The following is a 20737-nucleotide window of genomic DNA, read 5'->3' as shown; positions in this document are numbered from 1 at the left end:
CCTCCTCCAACCGGCCGAAGTCCTGATGGGAGTATTTCTAACATGGTCCCAGCTGTTCGGGGTACTTGCATGGTGGCTGCAGACTCGGTCTGCGGCTGTCAGGGTCGGGGGTGAACTGATCGGAGGGCAGCGGGGGGACCTCATATGGGACAGGACTATTTTCAAGCAGGTGGTCCGGGTCGGGTGCGCGGCCGATCGGGGGGGGGGGGTCAATTTACTAGGTCCAGCTCTGCGGTCTAAGTCCACCATGGAGCATACTTTACTGCTGGAGGCCGCCGCCATGCGCATGTGTGGCCTCTGACCCGGAAGTGCGTGGGCCCGTATCTGCAGCTAGAGCTGCGAGCTTTACGAAGGGTCCCTGCAAGACCCCTGCAGGGCTGCGAATATGTGACCTTTTGACGCCAGTTTTTCTGGCGTAAAAGGCCACAGTTCTTACGACGATGTGGGGACATAGTCCCTGAAATGGAGAATCCAGTCCCTGAATTTTACATTTGAGGCGCGCCCAAAATCGCCGCGGGCTGGTCGGATGTGAAAACCGCTACCGCCTGAGATCATATTGTTAATGCAACATTACCCATGGCTGGCCAATTATTGGCCATCTGCATGAAATGCGTTCTATGAAAGGCTGAGTGCTGCTGGGGAGAATGGGTGTCAACTAAAGGGGGGGATGGGGCCTTGCACTTCCAATGTGCCCCCTCAGGGGGACAGTCGCTGCGGAGCTGCCTGAGGGAGCTGCTAACTTTGTAAAAATTAGATATCAGAAAAAAAGCTATGGCACAAGTATTGGGGCAGCACAATCATACACATACCTGTCCCCAGACACATTTGCTAATTTTATTTGAGCCCTGACTTTTCATCCCAAACTGGATTGAGGTTGCAGCTGAAATGTAAATGCTGTCTTATCAAGTGGTCTGCCTGCTCACTGTAAAAGCAGGCAGGCAACCTAAAATCCCAGTCAATTGCTGTTTAATTAATTTAAATTGGCTTCTTGATTGTTGGCAGGTGCACTTCCGACTCATCCCCACAGAAATATCCTATGAGGGTGCAGTGACGTTGGGACAACCCCCGATGTCTTCACACACGTGTTTTACGTGTGCCTGGTTGGGCGTGTACCTGCCTGAGCAACATACAATTCTGGCCCGAGAGATAGGTTAGTGCACATGTGGACCGGCGAAGGAAAGCCTCTGGCGGAGCAGGATAGATTGCACAGCAATTCCTAATTTCAGAAAATACTGGACAATCTCAGCAGATCTAACAGCATTTGTGGAGAGAGAAGGGAGCTAATGTTTCAATTCTGGATGCCTCTTTGTCAAAGTCTCTTTGTCAAGTCTTTGTCGAGTCATCCAAACTCAACGTTAGCTCTCTACTCGCTCCACGGATGCTATTAGACCTGCTGAGATGGTCCAGTACTTTCTGTTTTTGTTTCAGATTCCAGGATCCCCAGTTATTTGCTCTTAACTTCCTAATTTCCATGTTTTAACATTCATTTGTGGCCATTGGAAGTTGCCGCCTGATTTACTCCACAATAAGGCTGATAGCCCTACCATCACTCTTAATGCAATGTCTATATCATTGCACAATAAGAAGTCTTACAACACCAGGTTAAAGTCCAATAGTTTTGTTTCGAATCGCTAGCTTTCAGCATCTCCGACATCTCCACATCATGGCTATATCATTGCAGGTCTGGATTGGAAATTAGTTGTGGAGTTCTAAAAGTGTGAGTGAAAGAGAGGTTTAGAAGAGGCTTTTGAAGTGAAAAGAATTATTATAATTGATATTTATAGGAGAATATTTCTAGCGTATGGGAGCAGGATGACTGACGGAGAAGACACAGGAGGGTAATGTCAGAGGACAATGTTATGTCTCAGGCGTAGGATTGGGGAGCCTGAATGAACAGCTGGAAGGGATCTGAGTCAGTGTCTGGCTTATTCAACTTTTGGCAGGAATAAAATGGGATATCTTTGTTCATACAAATGTCGGTTGAAGAAAGTTCTCACTTATCCATAGCTTGGTTTCAGACAGACCGCATGACAATGGAGTATTGATTGTGATCACTCTGGTCCAATTCAGCGATCTCCGGGTCATTCTCATTGGTGTTCTCTTGAATTTTATGCCACCAAAGTTTACTGACTGCAGAGTATAAGGCATTCCTGAACTTTCTTCAGTCAAGTTTCTTCAGTTTCTTTAGTTCAGTGGATTGGCTATGCTAAATTTCCCCAAGGTGCAGATAGGGAGGGGATTGGGCCTAGGTAGTTTGCGCTTTCAGAGGATCGGTGCAGATTCAATGGGCCGAATGGCCTCCTTCTGCTCTGTAGGGATTCTATGAACTTCCAATTTGACAGTGCTGAGGTGATCTTACCCAGCTTGATCTTACCCAGCTCTGTTCATCGAGTTCTGCTTCTTTTACGTTTGGCATGGTTGAACCTTGCGGGGGGGACTTTTAACATTACAGTCTTCAAAAAAGAGATGTGTATGGATTAAGTTTTATATGGATAAATCTATGAACCATTTAACACCTGACTCCTATCATGACTTGTGGGACCATAACAACTTTGGCGACTTTCTACATTCATGTAGTTTTGTCGTGCATGAAGGTTATGGTCAGGTGATGTTCTGTACACATCAGAGGAGCAGTATTCCATTACTATTGCATTTCTTTATGACCCATCTAACATTGACTCCTTTCCACGACAGGACATCAGCCCCTTCATGAGCCGTGAGGTCACAAATGAAAATGCCCATGTCCTTTCCAGTAACCTGTGAGATGACTTGCTTTACACCTGAAGTGTTGGATAATGTAGACTTGTGAGGTTAGCATATACCACCAACACTGAGGAAGGTTCAACTCTATTTTATTAACTATGAACTAATCGACATACGAGAACTGTGGGTTTAAACGATGTTAGTTTAACTAGAGACCAAAGCCTGTCTGAACCAGTTGAATCTCTCAGCACGTGGTGTGTGTCTGTGCTAAACTTGATGAACTCTTGTTCTACTGAGAGGCAGCATCCAGAATGAGTGGGAACTGTGGTGCCCACTGCCTTTATAGTGCGTGTATTCTAACTGGTGATTGGCTGCGCTGTTTGTGCATGTTGATTGGTCTCAGTGTATGTCCATCAGTATGTGCCTGCACCATGATATACTGGTGTATATTATAACAACACCCTCACCGAATTCATTTTTGGTTTCAGCGGAGTTGGTCATGTAACTGTGAGGGTACTAATAATGACAACATTCTCATCGGAGATAGTGCAAGCAGGATTCTTGCGGGTGATCACTGATTCCTTTAAGCAACTACCAGCCAAGAATACTTTATTGGAATTCACAGCAGAACCAAATCCTATTTCTCTGTTCACCTTAGGGGAACCTTACCATTTCCAAACTTTCTTACCAATCTTTGCCATGGTTTCACTGATGGTGGAACGTAATTCTCAGGACTGCGAACTAGCAATTATTGTGAGTGGCTTGCTTTGTGGTTTTCGAATTGGTCAGCCATCCTATTGTGCACTAGAGGTGGCTAGAATCTCAATACTGATCACATGACAAATCCCTGGACTCAACTCATCCTCATGTTGCATTCATTTTTACTTCTAACCCGTTTTCCTCCTTGTCTTTTTTTTTTATTTTTAAACCTATTTGTAACGTTTATTTTAAGCAGTTCATTTTTGTTTCTACAACCAGGTAGATTGAAATTAACTGTTCTGTCTGAAGACAGACTGCAGATGAAATGGAAAGAGGTTGATGGCAACAAACAGGGGTATAAAGTACGAGTAAAGCCGTCAGAAGGTAAGGCGTCTTTTTTTTAAAACGCTGGTTAAAAGTAAACTGCATAAATATTTTTGTAGTTTTTACCCCGATCTCCTGGTGGTGGTGACTGATGCTGGGGCAAAACTACATGGCTGCAATTAGCACCTAAATATCTCACCCAAGTGACTGTTCATGACTTGGCAATGAATGCCAGCGGGATGTTTGGCCTTGGGAGTGTGGGGAATATGAGGTGATTAAATTCTATCCTGATCTCACATGCGCAAATAGCAATACAAGGAAAAAAATGTACAATGACTTTTGCAATCCAGGTCAATGGAAAACAATCAGGAGTGGGAACATTTGCTGATATTCCTAGCTCTGCAATGTGAGGTCCTACTGCTGCTCTGGCGAGAAAAGCTAACAGTAATGAGCAGTGAGTGACTCTTTCTGAGGTACATGTCTCAGTATGACAGGCAGCGATATATCCATTGAGTGATCAATGAAACAAAGGCTTTCCATATCAAATAAATTATGTCAGCATCCTCTGGGTTTCTGCCCATCACGATAATGGAAAAGTTCCTTCGGCAATATTTTATTGCCTGGTGCAAGGGGAGCTGAATCACCTTAGAAATCCGTCCTATGGCAATTTAATCCCAATTTCACTGCATCCTGACTAACATTGGTGAAATAATAAACGACATGAAGCAGCTGAAGCTGTATGGAGTTTAAGCTGATCCAAGTGGGATACACTTTACCTTAGGGTATATCTAAAAACAAAGAAAAAAATGCAAGTGCTGGAAGCTACTGCATCTGTAAGGATAAAAGGCAGATTAGCACTTTGCGTGTAGCAGTCTTCCTCTCTATCCCTTCCCCTGACTCCCACCTTTTGATGTTTTGGTTTCTGTAAGAAATGTTCAGTAACCTTTTGACACCTCTCACATTTCACATTGGTCATAACAGTTTTTGTGGGGAAAAAAACAAGTCTGATTAATATTGTGCTTGAATATGCAAGTTTTCACTACAATGTTTCTAATTACTGCCAATAATTTTTATATATTATGAACAGCAATTTCCCTGATGAAACACTGGACTTGTAGATTTAAATTGTGAACATTTTTGTGGCGTGAGGGTGATGTGGGGACTTGATAATATAATAACAATCGCTTATTGTCACAAGTAGGCTTCAATGAAGTTACTGTGAAAAGCCCCTAGTCGCCATATTCTGGTGCCTGTTTGGCCATTACGGGAATTGAACCCGCGCTGCTGGTCTTGTTCTGCATTACAAGCCAGCTGTTTAGCCCACTGTGATAAACCAGCCCAGCCCCTTTTTGGATTTTTACCTACTTTAACCCAAACCTAGCTTTGGAAGATGCTGCTTCTGACAGTTCCCCATCCTCCTCATTCTATGGCCTGAATTTTTCAGCTGGAGAGGGCTTGCCACCAGCCATCTGTAGATTTGGAGGTGTGGAGGGAAGGCCTGATGTTACCAGGCCTTCAGGGGACGGAGGCCCCAGTCAGCAAGGCCTTTTGGGGGTCATGTGATTTGAGCACTGGAGGGTGGCCCTGGCGCTCCTCACCCTTTAATCCTTATTTTCTATTCCAATGCACATCCAATGATTACTTGCTCTTGGTATACATATCCTGTCCTATGTCCCTGGAAGGTTCTGGCTAGAATTTAGCAATGAGGAGCCTAGTTAAGTAAAACAAACCCTCACTTGGTTGGGATGGTTTGAGGCAGTTGTGGTGGGGCCCAGCTTGCAGTGGCGGATTTGCTGGTGAGTGGGCCCTAAGCCTTGGCAGAGCTGTCTGCATTTTTATTATGACTACCATTGCGAATGATGTTGTGGACGATGGTCGTGACTCTATGGCACAGTTTGTTGGTACTCACTTTGATGAACTGCAAAATACCCTTGAGAGAGTAGTGGAAGCAGAAAAGAGCAATCTCCCTGGTGAGGGCTCGCCTTCCTGTTGCATGGTATGTTGTTTGTAATGACTGATTCGGGGCCGGAGGTGGAGTGCTCATGTCTCTGGTCTTTCGAAAAGAGTGGGTGATGAATTCCCAGCTAAATTTGAGAATCAACTGCCATGGTTTTGCAATCTCGATTTGAAAGCTGGATATTTTGAGTTTTTAAAAAAGTGTTTTTATTGAGGTTTTGTGTAATATACAGAACAAAGATAAGGGGCGTGATTCTCCGCCCCCCACGACGGGTCGGAGAATAGCGGGAGGGCCTTCCCGACATTTTTCCCGACCTCCCGCTATTCTCCCCACCCCAAGGCCGCCCCACGACACGAATCGTTGCTCGCCGTTTTTTACGGCGAGCAGCGATTCTCCCCTAGCCGATGGGCAGATTTCCCAGGCCTTTACGGCCGTTTTCACGAACTCCAACACACCTGCTCTCACAGTTCGTGAAAATAGCCGCAAAGTGCCGTTCTGGAGAACCATGCCACTGATTGGCACGGCCGCACCACGGCCGTGCCAAGGGTGGCATGGGCCCGCGATCTGTGCCCACCGATCGTGGGCAGCGTGTCTGAACCCCGCACACTCTTTGTTCCGCCGCCGCCCCGCTGGATCAGTCCGCGGGGCGGCTGAGGGGCATAACGGCCCGCGCATGCGCGTGTTTCACGCATATGCGTGATGACGTCATCCCATTCCCCAGCCCTATCTCTATTCAAAAGTACGAAAACACAACAAATCATTATCATTGTCAACAGCCCTACAGTTCAGTTTGTGCAATTTTCCACCTTCCCCCCCCCCCCCCCCCCCCCCCGCGCCTCCGCAACAAACGATTGCTCAAACATTGTCATGAACAGTGGCCACTGTGCCTCAAAGCCCTCTGCTAATCCCTTCAACTCGAACTTGATCTTTACCAGCCGAAGGACGTAGTACAGGTCCCCCAACCAGGCCGCCACCCCCGGCGGTGTTGCTTACCGCCAAGCTAACAATATCCATCGCAGGGCAAGTAGAAGGCCATGACATCAGCTTTCTCCCTTCCATCAGCTCTGGCATTTCTGATACCCCAAAGATCGCTACCATTGGGTCCGGCCTGACCTCCACCCTAACAATCTTCGATAGTGTTCCGAATACTACCTCCCAGCATCTCTCTAACTTCTCACAGCCCCAGAACATGTGCACATGGTTCGCTGTACCTGCCAAACACTTCTCACACTCATCTGCCACCCCCTGGAAAAAATCCACTGATCCTCGCCCGGGTCATATGCACCCTGTGCACCATCTTAAATTGAATCAAGCTCATCCTCGCGCACTAAGACGCCGAATTTACTCGACGCATCGCCTCGCTCCACACTAACCATCCTATCTTCCTCTTCCAACTCTCCTCCCATTTATTCTCGATTCTCACCAACTGAACTCCCTCTTGCTCCCCCAGCCAACCATATATATCCGTAATCCTGCCCTCCCCCTCCATATCCGTGAGCAGCACCGTTCCATCAGGCTATACTCTGGCAGCTTGGGAAACCCTCTCCATTCTATCCGCACAAAGTCCCTCACTTGCATGAACCTGAACTCGCTTCCCTTTGGCAACTCCGCCCTCTCCCGCAGCTATTCCAGAGCTGCAAACCTGTCCTCCAGGTACAAGTTCCTCGCCCTCACCAGTCCCATCTCCCTCCACTTCCTAAACATGCCATCCGTCTCCTCCGGCTTAAACCTGTGTTTTCCACACAAGGTTTTCAGCATTGACATCCTCTCCATCCTAAATTCTCAACTGGTTCCACACCCTGATTGTGGCCTGCACCATCGGGCTCACCATGTACCTCCCAGGCACCAGCGGATGCAACGCCGTTTCCATGGCCCTCCGGCTGGACACTCTACAGGATTCTTCCTCCACCCTAAGCCCTCTCCCTCCCACCACCATCTCTCCTTCTCCATGTTCACAGCCCAGTAGTAATGCAGCAGGTTTGGTTGAGCCAACCCCCCTTTCTTCCTCTGCCTCTGTAACAGAGCTCTCTTCACCCTCGGTACCTTTCCCGCCCATATAAACTCTGAGATCGCCGAGTCAATTTCCGGAAAAGGCCTTCGGGATAAAGATTTGGGAGGGTCTGGAATACAAACAGGAACCTCGGCAGCACGTTCATCTTAACCACCTGGACCCTCACTGCAAATGTCAGGTGCAGTGTATCCCACCTCTTCAAATGCCCTCTAACCTCCTCCACCAACATTGTCAGGTTCCATTTGTGCATCATCGACCACTCCTGGTCAACTGGACCCCCAAATACCTGAACCTATCCCAGGTATCCTAAATGGCAACACCCCCAGATTGGATCCCCATCCCGCCATATTCACCGGAACCACCTCGCCCTTCTCGACATTAAACTCGTATCCCGAGGAAGCTACAAACCTCTCCGGTATGCCCAGAATTCTCCCATACTCTCCAATGGGTCCAACAGGAACAGCAGCAGGTTGTCTGCGTACAATGACACCCTGTGTTCCCTACTTCCCCTCACAATCCCCTCCACTCCACTGACCCCCTCCGCGTCCATAGAGACCACCACCTCTGGTATCCGCCACTCCAACAGGGTCATACCCATGTTTAACAGTCTCCTGATGTTACTGGAGAGCTGCCTGCCCTTTATGAAGCTCGTCTGGTCCTCAGCGACCACCCCCAGAACACATCAATCCATCCTCCCTGCCACTAGCTTGGGAAATACTTTCACATCTGTGATTAGTAGTTAATGAGTCTTGACGTGATTTTGGCGTCGGAACCAATTCTCTGCCCAATTTTGTTTCCCGATTCCGGTATCTGCCAATGGAGAATCCCACCCCATGTGTTTAAATCCCACCCTGTTCATGGAAGCAGTAAATCCGATTCAAACGCATTCGAATGTGGGGCTACCAAATGGTTCACCATTTATTTGCATTAGATTCATCTCTGTTTTCAAACCTGTTCCATGTTTTTTCTGTTATCTGCCCCCTCTCCATCTCTGTCATCTCCTCCAATCCTCCAAAGAACTCTGTTTTTTCAGTGCTACTTCTTGTGCATCTCCCACTTTCAATGTCATTGACTATAAACCTCACCACCTCCCTCTTCACCTTTAAGACGCTCCATTCAAGTTTGGTCACTGTGCTAATGTTTCCTGCTTATGCTCAATATCAACTTTTGTCTGATTCTTTTGCGAAATACCTTGGAACATTTTCTCATGTTAAAAGAGCCATATCGATTCAAGTTGTTTCCAAGTTGTTTGTAAATCATTATGCTCTGAAAAATAATGGGGCGCGATTCTCCGCTCGCCACGCGGCATGGGAGAATCGCGGGAGGGCCCCCCGACAAAATTCACGCCCCCCTCCCGACAAAATTCACGCCCCCCTCCTGACAAAATTCACGCCCCCCTCGCGATTCTCTCTTCCCCCCCCCCCCCCCCCCCCCCACTCGGAAGAATCGCCGCTCGCCGTTTTTCACGGCGATTCTCCGACCCGGTTGGGCCAAGCGGCCTGCCATTCGCGACCGTTTCACGACGGCGGCAACACACCTGGTCGCTGCCGTCGTGAAACTGGAGTGAGAAACCCGTTTGGGGCTTGTAGGTGGCCTAGGAAGGAAAGAGCACCACGACTGTGCTCGGGAAGGGACAGGCCCGCGATTGGTGCCCACCGATCGTCGGGCCGGTGTCCAAATCGGACGCACTATTTCCCCTCCGACGCCCTGCAAGATCAAGCCGCCACATCTTGCGGGGCGGCTGAGGGGAAAGACGGCCACCGCGCATGCGCGGGTTCGTGCCTTCAGCGGCATGACATCAGTCGCGAATGCGCAGGTTGGAGCCGGCCAACCTGCGCATGCGCGGCTGACGTCATTAGGCCGCGTCATTCTCGGCGCGACGCCCCCGCGGCCTAGATTTACGGAGCGCCACTCCTAGCCCCGCTGGGAGGGGAGAATAGGGGGCGATGAGCGACCTCCGAGGCCGTCGTGAAACTCGGCCGAGTTCACGACGGCCCTCCCGATTTTTCCCGGGAGCGGAGAATTCCCCCCATGATATTTCAGGCTGGATTTTTCAAACCTGCACGTTGCAAGATCGCCACGGGCGAGACACGGACAATGGAAAAGTCCATTGACCTGGAGCCGGATTCTCTGGTCGCCGGGTGGGCGCGGCTGGAGAATCCCGACCATTATTTGTACATGAGCAGGGAGATCCGGATTCTTTGAGAATATATAATTCTGCTGCCTGGGTGAAGACTTGTTTCGCAATGTAAAAGCAAGGATCTGGCTTAATGGACATTACCCCCCCCCTCGAACAAAGCTATTGAGGGGTCAAATGTTAAAGCATCTGAGGAGTTTTAGTGAAAATAACCTTGGAACTAAAAGAATTCTCTCAATTGCAGTCCTTAGTAAAAATTGCAAACAAATTGCATTCTCAATAATTGTACCTTTCCAAGTTGAGTATTCCATGGTTTTGTTAGTAACTTAATAATCAGGGGAACATTCCCCTGTTTTTCATTAAAAGAGGAATTTCACACCGTAAATATGTCCCTGAAGCATTTAAAGTTTTAAAAAGGCTGAAGTGACTGTTCCATTTTTTAAGCATGAGGTCAGTTACAAGTTGTGTTCCTGTGTGTAAGTGAGGAGCTGCTGCTCGCCAAAAGGAACCAAACCTAGATTGAATACCTTTAGTATCACATATACTCCCTTGGCAGGTTGCCAAGGTAGTGCTGCATGTCTGTGCAGATAGGTTACTATAGAAAAAGCATAAATATGCTGTTGAGCAAAGTGCCAAAACATTTTTAAAAGTGTTTTTAGTTGATTAATAAAATGGTCGAACTTTGTTCATTTGTTTGTCCCTCAACGGTGCATTTGATGGAATACCTCTATGTCCACAGCAACCTGCGCATTGCCTAAACATAGTAAACCATCCATTAAATGCAGTATTGTTAAACCCACCTTCACCCATGATTTGCAAATGCAGCAGTTGATATTCCAGGTATGTCTTTATGGCAGTGGACCTCCCCCACTGGCATACACGAATAACACTCACTTCCTGATGTAGTCCTGCAGCTTTCTATTTTGCCATTGCATCATCGCAACATGATTAGAACCTGCTAATCAAAACCACAATAATGAGAGATATATACTATAAAAATATGTGAATCTCTCTCGATCTTTCATTTCCTGCCCCTCAAAATTTATAAATTCTTCTTTGGAATTTTTCAAGTGGACCATTCATCATGAACTCTCACTTTTAATTACATTTGCTCTTTTACGTTTACAGTACTTCAGAAAGGTAGTCGGGATTTTACTTGATATTACCAGAGTTTGTGCTCAAAGGAGGTTGAAGCTGCAATGTTTCTCTAATATTCTATTGAAGCATTACAAGGAGGCTTGATTTTGTTTTGGCTATGAAAAATGTCTGTCTATAATCACAATGAATATCCTGCTGTATTTATATTTTATTTCTTTTACAGGTATCTCTGAACGGGAAATAATCCTGAAGACAAATATAGCAAAGGCAACTGTTGTCGGCCTTTCTCCCACTCAAGAGTACACACTGCAAATATTATTGCTGAATGGAACCCGGGAACACCATTATGCCAAAAGGAAGTTCATTTGTAAGAACGTAGCGAATCTTAGTTTTCCAGCTTTTTACTGATGTCCGATCAATGAAATAGTTGAAACCTAATTTGTGCAAAAAGACGGTTTAATGAATGTACATTCTTTCTTAAAGAATGAATAACAGTCAAACTCATTAGGTGATATTTCCCAGGCTTCTATGTCAGGTTTTATGGTGGGTCGGGGGTGGGGTGGGGAAACAATGCGATGGGAGCTGAAAACCTGGTTTCCTGTCAGCGTAAAATGAAGGCGGGATCTTTCACCTTACCCGCATGGTGGGTTGGAATTCCCGCCAGAGGCCGGTGGGAAAATGAGTAGCATCCCATTATTGGGTTCAGATGAATGCATGACCAGAATCCCAACCCCCTACCCCTACACCAGTAGGAATTGATTCCGGTCTAGAACAAGTCTGATCCCACACGGTGTGTAAAAATCCGCATTTACATTAATAAAGCCTGGTGTAGCCCGAGGGGATGAGGACAAGATGGGGGCCTACAGTGACTGGACTCTGGGATACCATGTGCAGCATGGGTGGTGCTTCAAACACATAGATCTTTTCCATGCAGTAACATCCAGGAGGTGGTTGATCTCAGCACAGTAGCTTCTCCCCGGGATCGGATCTTCAAGCTGCAGATGGAAGGCTGCAGGACATAAACTTGGGTGACCAGGGTGGGTGTGGTGGGGAAGCTGGAGTGGGGGTGGAGGGTGTGAAAGAAGGGGAAGATCGGCATGAGGAGATGGGGGGGGGGGGGGGGGGGAAGTGTGCAGGTTTAGGGGGTGTGGGGAGGTTGGGGGTGCTAGAGGAAAGGGAAAGATTCCACTGACACCTGATATGGAGCGGGAAAGGCTGTGTTGGAGTGCAGGTGGGTGGGTGGGGGGTGTTTCTGCAGTTGTGACGGGGCATGGGGGGGGGGGGGGAGTTGTAGTGATGTGAAAGAGATTGGGGGAGAATTGTAGAGGTGTGAAAGGGTTCAGAATGAAGGGTCAACGGTGGATTCCTAGGCAACTTCAATATGCACGTGGACTGGGAAAATCAGATTGGTAGTGGATCCCAAGAAAAGGAATTGGTGGAACGTTTAAGAGATGGGTATTTAGAGCAGCTTGTGGTAGAGCCCACAAGGGAACAGGAAATTCTGGATTTGGTGATGTGTAATGAGGCAGACTTGATTAGGAACCTTAAGGTGAAGGGGCAGCACGGTAGCATAATGGTTAGCACAATTGCTTCACAGCTCCAGGGTCCCAGGTTCGATTCCTGGCTTGGGTCACTGTCTGTGCGGAGTCTGCACGTTCTCCCCGTGTGTGCGTGGTTTCCTCCCGGGTGCTCCGGTTTCCTCCCACAGTCCAAAGATGTGTAGGTTAGGTGGATTGGCCATGATAAATTGCCCTTAGTGTCCAAAATTGCCCTTAGTGTTGGGTGGGGTGTAGGGTTATAGGGAGGTGTGGTCTTGGGTGGGGTGCTCTTTCCAAGAGCCGGTGCAGACTCGATGGACCGAATGGCCTCCTTCTGCACTGTAAATTCTATGAACCCTTAGGGAACAGTGACCACAATATGATAGAATTTACCCTGCAGTTTGAAAGGGAGAAGCTGGAGTCAGATGTAACGGTATTACAATTAAATAAGGGTAACTACAAAGGCATGAGGGAGGAGCTGTCCAGAATTGATTGGAAAAGGAGACTAGCAGGGAAGAGAGTGGAACAGCAATGGCAGGGGTTTTGGAGGGTTATTCGGGAGGCACAGCAGAAATTCATCTCAAGGAGGAGGAAACATGCTCAGGCCAGGATAAGGCATCCATGGCTGACAAGGGATGCCAAGGACAGCATAAAAGCAAAAGAAAAAGCATACAAAGTGGCAAGGATTAGTGGGAAACCAGAGGATTAAAAGCGAGAAGACAACTAAAAAAGCAATAAGGGGAGGGAAGATGAAGTATGAGTGCAAGTTGGCTAATAATATAAAAGAAGATAGGAAGAGTTTCTTTCAATATGTAAAAGGTAAGAGAGAGCAAAAATAGACATTGAACTACTGGAAAACGTGAGTGGAGAAGTTATAATAGGAAACAAAGAAATGGCAGACAAACTGAATAGTTACTTTGCATCAGTCTTCACAGTGGAAGACACCAGTGCGATGCCAGAGCTCCAGGAGAATCAGGGGGCAGAGGTGAGTGCAGTGGCTATCACTAAGGAGAAGGTTCTGGGGAAACTGAAAGGTCTGAAGGTGGATAAGTCACCTAGACCGGATGGTCTACACCTCAGGGTCCTAAATGAAATAGCTGAGGAAATTGTGGAGGCATTTATGATGATCTTTCAGGAATCACTGGAGGCAGGAAGGATCCCAGAGGACTGGAAAGTGGCTAATGTAACACCGCTGTTTAAGAAGGGAGGAAGGCAGAAGAAGGAAAATTATAGGCCGGATATCCTGACTTTGGTCATTGGTAAGATTTTAGAGACTGTTATTAAAGCTGAGATCGTGAAGTTCTTGGAAGTGCATGGTAAAATTAGACTGAGTCGTGACAAATCTGTTAAAGTTCTTGGAGGAGGTAACAAGGAAGTTAGACAAAGGAAAACTAGTGGATGTGATTTATTTAGATTTCCAGAAAGCCTTTGGCAAGGTGCCACATAGGCGACTGTTAAATAAGTTAAGAGCTCATGGTGTTAAGGGTACGATCCTTCCTTAGCTATGGGGCCCAAAACTGCTCACGATACTCCGAATGGTGTCTGACCAGAGCCTTATACAGCCTCAGAAAATAGTCTATGCCTAAATTCCTCCTTCCAAGGTGCATAACATCAGTGACTGGGACATGCTCAGCACTGCTTCAGCCATGATCACCTGCGACTGGGTCAAGCTCCGCAGCGCCTCGGCCTCTCCCATCTGAGAGCAGAATATACCCCGCAGAACCTCATCAAGGTTGGCCTGGTTCAGGGTGACATCCCCCAGCGAGTTGGACATTCTGCCGAGACCCTCAGCCATGGCTGTCACCGTCTGAGTGATGCCTTGGACACCTTCACTTGTGGTGCCGACATTGTGCACCAGGCTCGCCACCCTAGCAGTGTTGGCTTCGGTGCCACTGATTGCCGGCGACATCTCCTGCCCCCGTAGCCCTGAGACTTCTCCAAGTGACTGTGGATTTACTGGAGTGATGCTGACATTCCCTCTGAACGTCCCAACTGTTTTCTATAGTTCCCATCAGCTCCGGGATGACCTCTTTCTCAGGCTCAGCATTAGGCTGGGTCCCAACTGGATCCTGGGATCCAGCAGACCTCCGACTGCTGTCTCGCTGGGGCTTCCTTCCTCCACCTGATGTACATCAGCAGCAGTGTGGTGCTCACCAGATTGTGCTCCAGAAACCTAACCACTAATATTTCCCACTGAGGTGTGTGTATCTGCGCTGGTGGGTGGAGGATAGGGATGACAGCTGTGCCGCAGCCATGGTGCTCTCCTCTAAGGGTTCTCCTCGGAGTCAGGGGAGCGGCCTCCCAGGCTGGCAGGCGTCGTTGGCTGGAGGACCTGCAGGAGAATGGACAGGTGGTCAGTGGGAGAGATGTGTCAGTCAATAAGGCAATCACTGCTCACGTTTGACAGGTCCCCCGGGTGGAGCCTGTTGATTCCTCACCTCTGCTGCGTCCGCCAGCCTCTGCGTGGGTGACTGATCTGTCCTCGGCCATTCCAGTCACCTCCAGGCCCAGCTCCTCAAAGGAGGTGAGAATTCTTATGTCTGGCACCCCACCGTCAGTCTGGGCCCTCTCCTGCCGATTGTGGGAGAGCTTTTTCCGAGGAGACACAGAGAGGGCATCATTAGCCACACGCGCGGTTCAATGGTGAAAGAGGGGGTGTGGAGGAGGGGTTGGGGGGGAGGGGGAGGAAGGGCTAGGGGTCATTTGGAGAGTTGGGGGGTGGATGCTCCCTTGGGGGAGGGGTGGTTTGGGGGGGGGGGGGGTGGTTGGTGTCTATTCATTCGAGTTGCCCGGTGTAGGTCTTTGACCTTCTCCCTGCACCGCTGACCAGTCCTCTTGGTGATACTGCTGGAACTAATGGCTGCTGTCACCTCCTCCCATGCAGCACTGGCTGCCTTGTGGCCCACCCTCCTGGTTCCCCAGGGGAACTGGACATCCCTTCTGGTCTCCAGCACGTCCAGGAGCCTCCCCAGGTCAACGTCCCCGAATCTTGGGGCTGGTCTCCTTAGCACCGTTATAGTGAGCTGACTGAGGTTGGCTGAGCAAGTGCAGTTTCTCGACCTTGTTAGCGGGGGACTGGCGAGCGTGGTCCTGGCGAATCAGCTGGTGAGGCATCTTTGCAGCGGGGAGCCCGTGAGGCCTCGTTAAGTGGACCAATTAACATTGAATTTTGTTGCCGGTTTCACTGGGCCGAGCACCGGGAAGCTCATGGCAGTTCCCGCTCACTGCTACATTTGGATATTGTGCCGGAAAATCGCGCCCAATGCAACATTTCACCAAAGTTACTTCAACAAAACCTCTATATCTAGAAGAGTAAGGGCAGCAAATGCAAGGGAAAACCATTACCTGTAAGATCCCCCTCCCCCCAACCCACCCACCCACCATGCCACACACCATTCTGATTTGGAAATATATCGCTTTTCCTTACTGTCGCTGGTTCAAAAGCCTGGAGTATATTCCACAACAGTACAATGGTGTTCCTATACCATGAGAACTGCTTCAAAGAAATGGCCCATCACCAATTCCTTCAGGGCTATTAGGGATTTGCAATAAATGCAAGGCTTTCCAATGATTCTCACATTGCATGTAAGAACATTTAAAAAAAACAATACTCCATTCTGTTTATAGTTTAATATTCAGAATAATGGATTTTGCTGTAAATTGGATGAGCTCTTAGCATGAATATGAAGAGGTGTTTCTTTCACCCGTCTTATTTTACTGCAATGCACATTATGTTTTTCATTTCAGTAAATGTCCTGAAAGAGCAACATTTAGAAAAAGTTTCCAAACGTAAGCAAGACAAACAGAGGGTTGCAGGAACAGGGGGAGAGAATGGCACTCGACTAGATTTTAGTGACCCCACAAGCAATTCAACGGAGCTGCAACAGATAGAGACAAAAAGAGGTAAGGTGACAAAATATCCTCTGTACGGAACAAAAATACAACAGAAGAAAATTGTGTAAGAATAAAGGAGCAAGAATATACCATTCAGCCCACTCTGCCAGCACAGATTGGGGGTGGGGGAGAGATGTTTTTGTGCATCTTTGACTATTTGGGTCAATCTTGCTCCAAATATCACAATGGATAGCACAATCACTTCACAGCTCCAGGGTCCCAGGTTCGATTCCGGCTTGGGTCACTGTCTGTGCGGAGTCTGCACATCCTCCCCGTGTGTGCGTGGGTTTCCTCCGGGTGCTCCGGTTTCCTCCCACAGCCCAAAGATGTGCAAGTTAGGTGGATTGGACATGATAAATTGCCCTTAGTGTCCAAAATTGCCCTTAGTGTTGGGTGGGGTTACTGGGTTATGTGGATAGGGTGGAGATGTTAACCTTGGGTAGGGTGCTCTTTCCAGGAGCCGGTGCAAACTCGATGGGCCGAATGACCTCCTTCTGCACTGTAAATTCTATGATCTATGATTCACTTGTGTCCTAACTCAGCTACTTCCCAACTGCTGCCATTTTGATTGGGCCTCTGAATGGACAGTAAAGGTGCTGCTGTGACAGCCAAAAATGTAACGGTAATCTGCTGGTTGGACGTCCATTACTTACACAGGGCCAAAGACAAATTAGAGGTGCCAATGTACTACTCGCATTCCACACCTCGGTATCTGGCAGTGAGTGGCCTAACCAGTGGTGCGTGAAGGCTGCCGCTGTAGCCTGGTATCGTGAAATATTTGTGTGGCAGGAAAAATATGGATACTTCTGATCCCACAAAAATCGCAGTGACCCATTGCCAACCCCTTTGTGCCCCACTGACTCTCTCCCCCCTCAATTGAAACTCAGGCTATGCAAATGCCATGCGTCTGCCATCGATGACCAGGTTTGATTTGATTTGATATATTATTGTCACATGTATTAGTATACAGTGAAAAGTATTGTTTCTTGCATGCTGTACAAACAATGTATACCGTACAGAGGGAAGGAAGGAGAGACTACAGAATATAATGTTACAGTTATAGCAAGGTGTAGAGAAAAGGTCAACTTAATACAAGGTAGGTCCATTCAAAAGTCTGATGGCAGTAGGGAAGAAGCTGTTCTTGAGTTGGTTGGTACGTGACCTCAAACTTTGGTATCTTTTTCCTGACGGAAGAAGGTGGAAGAGAGTATGTCCGGGGTGCGTAGGGTCCTTAATTATGCTGGCTGCCTTTCTGAGCCAGCGGGAATTATAGATATAAGTAATTGACTTAGAACATTGTTGGAGAGTTTAAAAGAGTTAGAATGAAGTTTTAGGCGCACAGAACGAGAGTAAAAGGTAGAATTAGAGGGTATGCTGGGCATAGCTTGCAAGAAGTCGCCTCACTCCGGCGCCATCTTTAGTCGAAGTGCACGGTCATATCTCATCCTACTTGTCAGATGTCCAACCAGGTATTTTACACTAAATACATTTCCATTTGGGGATTGGGAGAAAAGATCACGTTCTGTTTAGAATAAATGCCAGTCTTAGTTCCTTTGAATGATTGCAGTGAAGGGTTCAGAACGAAGAAAATCAGCCGATAAGATGTCAGCGAATAAAAAGAAGCAGAAATTGAGGGTCACTGCTAATGAAAGTGGAAGAACGCCACAGCTGATAAACACAACTCAGGCTTTGCCTAAACATAAAAGGAAAATGGTACCAGAAAAAGGAAAGGAAGAACGTGTACCTGAAGAATTGCCAGCCACGGGTGAGGAATTCCTGTATAAATTTAACATTGTTCAAGCTGAAATGTATAGCATACAACAATATAGATTTATATTGTATGAACTGGATTTTACATTCTCTTGCTGGTAGGTTTGAAGACAGGGATGTACATAAAGTTCAGTGGGTGGGTTTTCCTCTGCATTCCTTCCCACCCTCGACAGAGATGGCACAGTAAGCTTTACAATTAATAGCCACTCCGGGGCCGCATGCAGCCCCTTCTGATATTTTACCCGTGGTTGGAGGGATTGGGAATGGGCAGGGGTAAGCCATGCAAAAGCATTAGCTGTGCATCATTAGCTGTGCAGACTGCTGTTGGGTTAGGGGTATTGGCTCAATTTGGATACATGCATTTTAACATAGCTGCAGTTGTGACCCTGTAGGAACCTCTGCTTCACTTTATGTCGCTTTGTTTGGGCACTGCGTTCCTTCAATTTATCACGATAAAACTTTGTAAAATTTAAAGACTTGCATGCTGATTACCAAAACACCAGAAACCCTGGAGGCAACTTCTGAAGCGCGACAAGACATTTCCAAGCTTTTGCTGTTTTGTAATCTATGCACTTAAATGTGTGCTGTAAAATTTAGTTGAATTATGATTGATCAAAACCAGTCATGGAGCTTTACGTGATGAAGAGATGGGACTGGGGCATGGAGAAGTGTATGCCTGTATTATCTTCTCTCCATTCACATTAGTTAATGGAGGTGATGTGAAACCTGGCAAAGAAATTATTTAATTATTTTCTCCAGATCTGTAATTTGGATTGAATGGAGTGGCCTAGATGGATGGTTGTAGAACTTTGTGCCAGCGTGCCAGTTTCCTAGCTTCCTCCTGTCCCCGGACTATTTTCCCAAAGGCAGGATAGTGTGCTGGCAAGGCTCCCTGCCCACAAGCAGCAGATAACTATTTTAATGAATTAAAGACCGCACCCTAACATCTCCATCAGCTCCAGGATGACGTCTTCCACAGGCTCAGCATCAGGCTGGGGCCCAGCTGGGCCCTGGGATCCAGCAGACCTCCGACTGCTGTCTCACCTGGGGCTTCCTGCCTCCATGTGATGTACATCAGCAGCAATGTGGTGCTCACCAGATTGTACCCCAGAAGCCTGTCCACCAACATGTCCCATCAAGGTGTGTGTATCTGCGCTAGTGGAGGGTGGGAATGACAGCCGTGATGCGACTATTATGGTGGCATCCTCGGAGCTCTCCTTTGAGGTGTTCTCCTGGGAGGTAGGAGAAGGTGTCGCCTGGGATGGACTGGTGCCATCGGCTGGAGGACCTGTGGGAGAATGGACATGTGGTCAGTGGGAGGGATGGGTCAGTCAGTAAGGCAATCACTACTCGCGTTTACAGGTCCTCTGGGTGGAGCCCGGTGGTTCCACACCTCTGGGACGTCTGCCAGCCTCTATGAGGGTGACCGCTCTGTCCTCGGCCACACCGCTCACCTCCAGTGCACGGTCCTTGAAGGTGGTGGGGATTCTGATGTCCGGCACCCTGCCGCCAATCTGGACCATCTCCTGGCAATTGTGGGAGAGCTTTTCCTCAGGAGACACAGAGAGGGCATTGTTAGCCACACGTGTGGATCACAGTAGTGGGAGGGTGTGTGTCTGAAGGAAAAGTTGGGGGGGATTGAAGGGGGAGGGGGTGGAGGGAGGGTTGGGGGTCGAGGGTCGTATGGAGAGTTGGGTGGTGGATCCTCCAGTGGGGGTGGAATGTTCTAGGGGGGGTGTGGGTTGGGGAAGTGTTGGTGTCTACTCACTCGTGCTGCCCGGTGTAGCTCATTGACCTTCTTCCTGCACTGGAGGCTAGTCCTCCTGGTCACACTCCCGGCACTCACAGCCGCTGCCACCTCATCCCAGGCAGCACTGGCTGCTCTATGGCTAACCCTCCTGGACCCTTGAGGGAATAGGACATCCCTCCTGGCCTCCACGGCGTCTAGCAGACTCCCCAGGTCAGCATCCACGAATCTTGGGGCCGGTCTCTTGGGCGCCATTGTTGCGAGCTGGCTGGGATTGGCTGAGCAAGTGCTGCTTGAGTGCTGCTCGACATTGAGATGTCCACCATGCCAGGGCCACGATTGTAGAGACCACAAGTGAACCACGTATGTGATTTCCGGCTGTGGGGACCGGACAATCATGGGAGGGCAGATGTATTTATTTACTTGCTCCTAGTGGCATGCGGCATGGAACATGTTCAGGCCACCAGCAGGGATTCTCCGCCCCATCGGGGAACACATTCCAGGCATTCCGAGATGGAGAATCCCGCCCAAGGTCTCTGTTCACTTCACTTCAGTCTTCCTAAGACATTCTTTCTGTCCCAGTTACCTAATTATCTAGATTGCATCTGGTCCTTTCCGTCTGTCATTTGCAGTCCTCTTGTCCTGTCCAGCCTTTCTTCTGGCAGAGTTGTGAGATGATCGCTCTCTGGTGTTCTATCTCCAACTGCAAACAAATTCAGCTAAAACTAAATTCAAAAAGCCTCTCGATCTTAAATACGGTCCCTAGTTGCTCAGCAACAACTTTATGTTTCTGGAAACGTATTGACCTTTTACACTGTAACACTGTCTAAGCACTATAGAAGCACAGTTGGAACTGAAA

At 48.1% G+C, this 20737-nt stretch overlaps 1 protein-coding gene across 1 annotated transcript in view; it reads left to right on the top strand.

The window, feature by feature from the left end:
* LOC119969537 (collagen alpha-1(XIV) chain-like) overlaps positions 1 to 20737 on the top strand; it is a 200277-nt gene that overhangs the window by 16653 nt on the left and 162887 nt on the right. Inside the window, 4 exon segments of the mRNA XM_038803265.1 lie at positions 3682 to 3786; positions 11153 to 11296; positions 16215 to 16370; positions 17929 to 18126. Of these exon segments, the coding sequence (XP_038659193.1) occupies positions 3682 to 3786; positions 11153 to 11296; positions 16215 to 16370; positions 17929 to 18126 (603 nt within the window).

The sequence above is a fragment of the Scyliorhinus canicula genome, chromosome 7 (assembly GCF_902713615.1).
Source record: "Scyliorhinus canicula chromosome 7, sScyCan1.1, whole genome shotgun sequence".
NCBI lineage: Eukaryota > Metazoa > Chordata > Chondrichthyes > Carcharhiniformes > Scyliorhinidae > Scyliorhinus > Scyliorhinus canicula.
The sequence above is the reverse complement of the archived record's forward strand: the minus strand, read 5'-3'. Positions and strand labels throughout refer to the sequence as shown.